Source organism: Anopheles marshallii, chromosome 3, assembly GCF_943734725.1.
Source record: "Anopheles marshallii chromosome 3, idAnoMarsDA_429_01, whole genome shotgun sequence".
NCBI lineage: Eukaryota > Metazoa > Arthropoda > Insecta > Diptera > Culicidae > Anopheles > Anopheles marshallii.
The window spans coordinates 46,631,416-46,640,565 of NC_071327.1; the positions used below are offsets into that span (position 1 = coordinate 46,631,416).

At 39.9% G+C, this 9,150-nt stretch overlaps 1 protein-coding gene across 1 annotated transcript; it reads left to right on the plus strand.

The window, feature by feature from the left end:
* The first annotated feature begins 5,770 nt into the window (after positions 1–5,770).
* Positions 5,771–7,188, plus strand: LOC128715830 (vitellogenin-3-like). The gene is made up of 5 exons (XM_053810748.1): positions 5,771–6,017; positions 6,103–6,501; positions 6,570–6,804; positions 6,871–6,908; positions 6,974–7,188. Exons 1-5 carry the CDS (start codon positions 5,771–5,773, stop codon positions 7,186–7,188), a joined length of 1,134 nt encoding a protein of 377 aa, XP_053666723.1.
* The last annotated feature ends 1,962 nt before the right edge of the window (positions 7,189–9,150 follow it).

Sequence of the window (9,150 nt, forward strand, 5' to 3'; positions counted from 1 at the left end):
TCATCTACGTAGATAATGATGATCACTAATTTTTCGCCAGAGTCACGAGTGTACAAACAAAGGTCATTAGCACTTCTGATAAAACCAAGCCTAATCACAAATTCATCGAATCTTTCGTTCCATTTTCGCGACGCTTGCTTCAATCCGTACAAAGAACGATTCAGACGGCAGACTAAACCTTTACCTTGTTCAAATCCTTCCGGCTGCTGCATATAGATCTCCTCTGTTAACTCGCCATTTAAAAATGCTGTTTTTACATCCATTTGACCTACATACATGTTTTTACGATTTGCCAAAGCCAAAACCATTCGAATGGTGTCTAGATGTGCCACTGGTGAATAAGTGTCTGTGTAGTCAAATCCTTGCTTTTGACTGAAACCTCTAGCAACCAAACGAGCTTTATATTTGGATTGCTGTCCATCGTCACCAGGCTTCACTTTAAAAACCCATTTGCACGATATAAGATTTCGTCCTTCTGGTAATTTTGTTAGCGTCCAAGTCTTATTCTTTTCCAAAGAATTGATTTCATCTTGTAAAGCTTGTTGCCACAACTTCCAATCATCTCGTTTCTTTACCTCAGATAACGATTTGGGTGTATTCTCTACGTAGGACAGAGCATTCAACGCAAAATTGGCATTTATCTCATAGTCTTTATGCCATACAGGGGCAGTACGTTCGCGAACTGGTCTGGTATTTGGTGTATCTTCACTAACCTCATCTTCACCAGTATCATATTGTTCCTCGCTTGCAGTGCTCTCCTGATCGATAACATCATCTATGTTTTGACCGTTATCTCCTCTTGTTTGTTCCGTCTGCTCCTTCTCTAAAACGATAATATCTGATTCGTTATATCGCACAGAAATCTCACCTCTTTCGTTGTCTGATAGCGACTCCATTTCGAAGAAATCAACATCTCGCGAAGTAATGATTGTTCTCGTTTTGGGGTTCCATACTCTGTAGCCAGTAGGTGCATATCCGACGAATGTACCTTTCCATGCCTTTGCATCCATCTTTTTACGATTTTCCTTCGGTATGTGTACAAACACCGAACATCCAAAAACACGCAACTTAGATACATCAGGCTTGATGTTTTCCCATATTTCGGCTGGAGTTTTATCATTGTCGTTCGCTCGTGTCGGGCATCGATTAACCACATACCCGGCTGTCTGTATAGCTTGCACCCAAAATTGTTTATCAATCTTTGCACCTTCTAACATTGATCTTGCTCGTTCAACTAGTGTCCGATTTATCCTCTCACTAGTGCCGTTCTGCTCAGGAGTATACGGCGTTGTATATTGTATTTCGATTCCTTTCTCACGACAAAACTGTTCCATAGCATGATTTTTGAATTCTCCACCATTATCGCACCTCAAACGTGATATTTTTGATGAGAATTTAGCCGTTACCTTAGCCTCATACTGTTTGAAATTCTCGAAAACCTCACTTTTGTTTTTCATGATATATATCATAACAAAATGGCTATAATCGTCTGTAAACGTTAAAAAATATCGCTCGCCTTTACGACCAGTAGGCGTGATTGGACCACACACGTCCGAATGGATTAGCTCCAACACTCTCGAAGAACGTTTCCCTCCAAATGTTGTAAAAGGCTGTCGCGTTTGCTTACCGATAATGCACGTTTCACATACCGTAACGTTTTTGTCCTTTTTATCAAAGTTTTCGAAATCAAATCCTTTCACTAAACGGTTTCTTATCAACTGCTCAAGTTGTCTACTATTTAGATGACCGAATCTACGATGCCACAAATCTAGATTTTTCTGGATTCGACCATGAGCCACCAAAGAATTGTTCTCGATACGTTTATCACTAAACACATCTAAAGCGTAAAGATTTCCATAACGCGATCCTGTTGCAACGAGTCTTTTGTTATCCCACACATACACCTTTCCATCTTCGAATATCACTTTCATTCCTTTTTGTTCTACTTTTAACACGGAAAACAAATTGAAACGCAAAGTAGGGACATAAAGAACATTGTGTATGGTACACGGAATTTGAACACCTTTGACCACAGAACAAACCCGTATTGTTCCTATATGCCGAGCTTCGATAGATTCACCATCTTTGGCTACAGCAATTTTCACAGGAATTGCTAAAGGAGTTAGCGTTTCAAACAATTCTTTGTCTTTCACCAGATGATCAGAACACCCCGAGTCCACGAACCACTGCACTTTGTTTGTTTCGATAGAACTAACACAACTCACAAAAGAGACACTTTCTGCTTTTGTTAGATTTGCTTTGGGCTTCCTTTTAGGGCACTCGGATATCTTGTGTCCTTCTTGATGACATCCGTAACACTTTAGAGTTTTCTTCTTTTTCATCGGTTTCTTAGCACTCATGAATACCGATGATTCACTTTGAACCGTTGGTTCCACACTTAAGCCTTTCAGCTTAATTTCTTCGTCCAAAAGACGACATTTTGCAAAATCTATGGTAAGATTTTCTGCGGCCATGGTTTCTATCGCAGTGATTACCGTGGAAAATTTGGGTCCTAAAGTGAGTAACAAACTACACACCACTTCCAAATCATCCATCACTGCGCCTGTCGCACGATACTCACGCACTAATCGGTCATACTTTAGGAAATGATCCTGAAGATTTCCGCACTCGTGCTTTAGTGCCACCAGTTGTCGCTTCAAATACATACGGTTCGCGATACTTTTCCGTTCAAAGATAACAATCAAGGCGTCCCAAATAGCCTTTGGTGTTGCTTTATCCTGCACGTATTCCAACTGAGAATCATGTATTCTAGACACCAACAAACTTTTGCACCTTTTGTCCATCTTGAACCTTTTTTCACGCGCCAAAGCCTTTTCGGCTTTCTTAGCCGTTGTATCACCTTCATTATCACAAAGTTCCGCGACATCAGCCACTTCCGACTGAATACATCCAAATAAATCACGCTCCTCTAACACAACACGCATGCGAAACTTCCATGCATTATAGTTGGAGCCGTCAAACAGCGGTAACAGAAATTTGTCGTATTTTTCGTCTTCCATTTTCTAATACTCTGGGCCCATAACCTAAAGGTTATGCAGTGATATAAAGAAAACCGTGTGTTGCCGCTTTCGATGTATACTTCGGAATGAATATATTTCAGTGTTGCCAATACAATGTAAATGGTTTACAGTAGAGTCTTCGCACATCGTGTCTATCACACGTCATAATTGAATATGCAGGGTTTGCATTCCTAACAGTCTCAACCAGCAGTAAAACATTGGAAGGTTTGTCCATCCATTATGACTATCATTATGCCAAGAAGTAGAGTAGTAGAATTAGTCCCATAATTTGTTCAGTGTTTGATTGGGTTCTTGATAACACGTTTTGAAACTGAATCTTCACTTTGATAATCGTCCGATAAAGACTATTTTTAGGCGTGTCTCTATATAGCTTACTTACTAATGTACTAACGTTCATTAATGAACCCGAAAAAAAAAATGGAACGGTTTAATAAATACTTCAACAACAACAGTTTGAATCAACAGTTTGAATAATTATTCTTTTTCGATAGCGTTTAAATCATCTAACGATCAGATTTCCAACCTGCCAATAGTGGTTGTCAAGGTCAAGAGAGTGCCTCCCAGTTTGCAAATGTTCTCGAAAAACTCACACTCGACCGTAATGAGCGTTAATGAAAAAGGTTTACGCCTGCTGAATATTCATAAGTCAACATACAAATTTGTCAGTGGTCAACCATATATTCAGCGTTTGCAGTAGAAGAAGACGCATACAAAGAATGGTGCTAGTTGTTAGTGACATTGACGATGCATGACACACAGGAAGTAAAAACGATAAATGAAGCAAAATTTCTCTTACAACTTAGCTTTCGATATCGGCTGCAGTTCGGCCAATATTTTTACCCCTCAGTGTGATGCATCGCATGATCGGTTCATTGATCGTTAATGTACGTGTCCTGTGACTAAGTTTTTCCTCGTTGATTGTAAAACAGTGTGTGGTTTACCTCCCAGCATCCAAAGTGTTCTGTTATCCTTGAACCGAAGACACTAGTAGTAACGGAACCTGTAGCGTATGTCGGAGGCATTGATGACATTGACCGTGCACGAGGTAACGTACATGCAAAGGCTCCGGTTGTTTTTCATCTTATTGCACACGCACGCGCCTTTTTGCAGTGATTTACGGATGCGTAGTTGCGCCACCGTCAGCATCTCTCCATCGCCGGCGGTGTAGCAGAATCGTATGGCATCAATTAAGCTGCACCGGCATCAGCATGATTCAACGTTAGCCCCGCAGTGTACAACCGTTTAAATGGCGACAACGGCCACCAGCTCAGGTGTGCCAGCGGATGGATTGGCAGGGAGCATTTGAGGCGGGACGCGAGAACGCAAGCCACGCTGCATTACGCCGATATAAAATTATAATTTTTCTCAGATCACAGATTAGTTCGATTTGTTTCGCCGAGTGAAGCTGAACACGGAATTACACCGTTGCGTGAAGCGTTTCTGTGCTAACCGAGTTACCGAGTGGCTGTCACAAGACGTGGTATGAATATTGATCTGTGTAGCAAACATAGTTTGTGGAAAAGGGTATGTTTAGCATGAGATTTACGAGGAAAAATTTTACAGTGTACGCGATCGGTGCAAAACCTGTGTTAAGGCTGGTTTAAACTCAGATTGAATTTAAGGAATGAATTTGAATTTTTAATGTCATTATAAACAACAATGTATGTCCTACAACTGGCCTACCTTTTCACAGTGAAAAAGCCCTATTTCCAGTAACTGTATCTGAACCAGTGGAATGGGTGATGGTTCATTATCATTTAATTGGTTTTCAAACGTTGACGTTCGAGAGTTATGAATTTTTCATTCCACGCGTAGTTAATGTTAATTTATTGCAGTATACATTAATGTCAACTGTGACATCTTTAGTGGAATGAGGATCACGTTCTTTTCTGAGTAACAATTCGAAGTTTTAATGCTGTTTCCCAGAACATGAGCACGTTTCAAAAGCAGCATAGTCAGCATACTTTTGGCATTTCTACCCCAGAGTTTTGCCAATACCAAGCCACAAGTGTTCCCGCCAGTAACAAGGATATTATAGGAAGTTTGGAATATTATAAAGAATAATAACAGCTACTACCATGTTTATAGAATAGTGACGAAAAATATCTAGTACTGTGTTCGTCATTAATCGTTTCATCATTTAACATAATCAGACTAAAGATTTCAGTCATTTCGGTTGGTGCACAACAATTCTCGTTTGAATACACTACCTTTTGGCACTGTTTGAGTTGTAAGTACAAGTGTTGAAGTTAGATTTTTCTTGACTGAAACGTGGCTTCACTCCTAAGCGATGCTAAAGAATGGGAAAGCTTAGCAAATTTCAATCACCTTTGAATGTGGGCTTCATTACAAAAGGTGTGTCTATCAACTTGGCACCAGATTAGCTTATAAGATGGCTTAGCCCTAAAGAATATTTTAAATGTTTTACTATTTTTGCCATGAATGAATCATTTTCGACGTAAAGAGTTTCTCGTAGTTACTTCCTTGTACTCGTCCCAACCTGTCTAGTCACAATCTATTATTTTGCGTCCGAATCGTGTAACGGTACACGCAGTATTTACGCTCAAGTTAGTCAGCAGCGTCATCAACAAACCGAGGGAAAGTGGAAAACAATGCTTCGAACAACGCGATGTTTTCCCGTGTGAAGTTCACTGGAGTGTTCTTATATTGTTGTTTTTTTTTTTAATTTCTCACGCTCGACAAAACACGCCCGCCTCATGTAGTTGATAATGGACAACCGGTCGATCGTGTTGATCGTGCTGATCGCCTGTGTTTGCACTCCTCAAGTGCATTCGTTCGATTTGGGAGGGCTCTTCAAAACGACTGGTGACGTCGCCAAGGTGGCAGCCAAAACGGCGAAGGGTGTGGCCGCGAGCATACCGCAAATATTTTCACCGGAGCAGCTGCTGGAGTTTAGTAAGCAGTCGATCATTGGCCTCCCGGCGGAAGCGATTGCCGCCACGATTAATCAAATATGTGAGTGAGATAAGGGCTGACGGTGGTTAAGTGGATTTTTGTACAAAGTGATAGTAATGTGTTAATTCTATTTCACTCGCTTAAGGCTCTGTTGCGCTACTGTCGAATGCGACCGCGTCGGAGAATACGGTCAACATAACCGACATGAACTACATCCTGATGACGGAGGACAATAACGTGACGATACCGCTGTTGGAGTCGGATGATCTGTGGAAGAATGAGCTTTTCAATAAGTCGTACGATACGGTCATATTGGTGACCGGATGGACGTCGAACGTGAACGAACCGAATCGGGCCATCGATACGATCTACAACGCGTATAAGGCACGTGGCGGATACAACTTCGTTGTAATAGATACAGCCGAGTATGTGGACACGCTGTACACTTGGTCCGCGTTCAACACGAATGATCTTGGCCAAGGTTTGGCGGATGGGTTGAAGGGATTGATCAAATACGTGCCACTGGAAAAGATTCACCTGATAGGTAGGCAATGGTGGGAAAAAAAATCACTGCTCACTCGCACACCTTCAAGTCGATTTCCGAATTTATAGGTCACAGTTTGGGTGCACACATCGTTGGTGCTGCCGGCAGATACTTCCAATACACAACGAACAAAACAATTCCCCGTATTACGGGACTGGATCCGGCAAATCCTTGCTTCAATGAAGGAGAATCACTGAGTGGCATACAGCGAGGTGATGCCGATTTTGTGGACATCATTCACACCAACGCTAAGGTGTTGGGAAAGCGTGATCCGATAGGCGATGCAGATTTCTATCCCAACGGGTGAGACATCGTCTTGTTTGAATGCTGGCGATAAGATTGTGCTAATAATTTGTTGTTCCACTTTAGCGTTGTTTCCGTCCAGCCCGGATGCATAGATCCATCATGTAAGTAGGAAGGAAACGCTTAGAAAGTCGAATTGCTTAGACTTCTTCAATTGCTTTCACTTCAGGTTCTCATAAGCGCGCCTGGGAGCTGTATGCCGAGACGGTGTATCCTGAAACCGAAAAGAGTCTGCTGGCTGTGAAGTGCAATTCCCTGCTTTCGCTCACTACTGGTGGCTGTATTGGAAATCCGGTTCCTCTTGGCTTTGGCTGTCCCAAAACGGCCAAAGGAAACTTTTTCCTGAAGACAAACGACAAATCACCGTTCGCTCTAGCCTCGTAACACCTTTTACTCGGTTAATGTTGATGCAGGTATCATGGATTACTCTTTCTGTTGTTTAGTATGTATGAGAGTTACAGCCCACGTTATGGAACGAAGTTTTTAGATTGTTGGACCGTTGTACTGAAATGAAAAGTGTTGCGTTGATATGTAATGCACAGCAAATTGAAATAAATTGAATTGACAAAGCCGCGTGAACGGTGTGCGTTTGTTTTGTAATTACAGATACGGTGCATTAGATTAATTACGGTGCACGAGGCGTGAATGAATGGAGAGCACCACGTGTTTTAAAGAATCTTCTTTTTGCTCGTTCTTGGAGGAGTTTGGATATCATATTTGCCTTTCTATGATTTTTATTGGAATTTCGATTGAATTCAATTTCGATTCTAATTCGATTGAACTGCCTTTACTAAAATTATTGACTCTGCCGCGTTAGAGTGTAAGAGTAGTGTGTGTTTGATGGTTACATAATAAATACTGTGTTATGGGTACATGGTTTCTGTTTTTGCCTTAGCATAACGGGTTCGATATTAATGCTCTCCCATTCTACTTATAATTAAAGGAAGAAAAGAAAATGAAAGGAAACATTTAACCTAAAATCTATCTATAGCACTATTTACACTAGCACTATTTTACACTATTTAAATAATATGCTAACGAGGCTAGTGCACTAGTTGTTGTAAGATCGGATTTTGGCTTGCCAAGCAGTTATTATAGTCAGCCTAAATTATCTCATACTGGGAATATATACTTCTATTTTGACCATCACTGGTCATTAGTAATATGTTTTTGTTAGTTTTGGAACAATTTTTAGAAATCGGTGTGCCGTATTTGAGCATTGGCCAGAAACAGGCAGAGTATAGGACAAGCTTATTTTTTTTAATTTAGTTGAGATTTTCTCGTAAAAAATATGGCCTCTGATTTGACACCGTTTATTTTCAATTTCCACTTCCTACAATATCTGATATATGATTTCAAAGCGTTATTTAGTGATCTGTTTATGGTGTTGGGAAATTTGGATGATGATGAGATAGTAAAATCGGCCGCATATAAATTTTATTCGCAATTAAGCATAGTAAGGATATCTTATGTATATATATTAAATAATAGTGGTGATAACGTGCTCCTTTGCGGAACTCCAGCGACGGGTACATAGGTTTTTGATTTTTCACGACCAATGCATACGCTATTTTGTTTATTATCGAGAAAAGATTTAGTTTGTTTGATCAAATATGAAGGAAATTTGCCAGATATAAGTTTGTTTAGTAGTCCTTCGTGCCATATGGTAGCAAAAGCCTTTTCTCCATCAAGCTTAACTAACCCTGTTGATTTTTAGTTTTTCTGTTTATTAGAATATTTTTTGTTAATCTGTGTAACTGATGGTTTGTTGAGAGTGCTGGTGATACCCAAACTGATATTTGGGAATTATTTTCTTATTATCTGTATGAGAACGAATGCGTATTTCTATCATCTTAAAAAAATCCAGACAATTTAGTAAACTAATAGGACTAAAATTCTGCGGGTTTGTTTGCCTTGTTTGTTGAAAAATATAATTAAGAAAACTAATGCTTTGTTAGGGCCTTTGTAATGATTTGTTAGTGATGCCATCGTATTCAACTGCTTTCCTGGGGTATATTTCTTTTACTAGTTTTTCGATTTCTTTTGGCTTAACTAAATTTAATTCACTCAGATCTGATGGTTTATGATCCAAGATTTTTTTTTGTTTATCCATGTTAACATGTTTATTCCATGTTTATCCATGTTGTCCTTGTTTTTCCATATTTAACTAAATTTAATTCACTCAGATCTGATGGTTGATGATCCAAGCATTTTTTTTTGTTTATCCATGTTAAGTCTACTGGACTTTTGGCTGTTGTAGTTTGATTTACGTTTGACTTTAAGCCGCGTTAGAAAATGATTGCGAGTCGCTCTAATACTAAATTTAGGACATTTATATTGAAGAGC

Coding starts and splice junctions, on each gene's coding strand:
- LOC128715830 (XM_053810748.1), top strand. CDS start 5,771: ATGGACAACCGGTCGATCGTGTTGATCGTGCTGATCGCCTGTGTTTGC. Junction 6,805..6,870: donor GCAGATTTCTATCCCAACGG/GTGAGACATCGT, acceptor GTTCCACTTTAG/CGTTGTTTCCGTCCAGCCCG. Junction 6,909..6,973: donor CGGATGCATAGATCCATCAT/GTAAGTAGGAAG, acceptor CTTTCACTTCAG/GTTCTCATAAGCGCGCCTGG.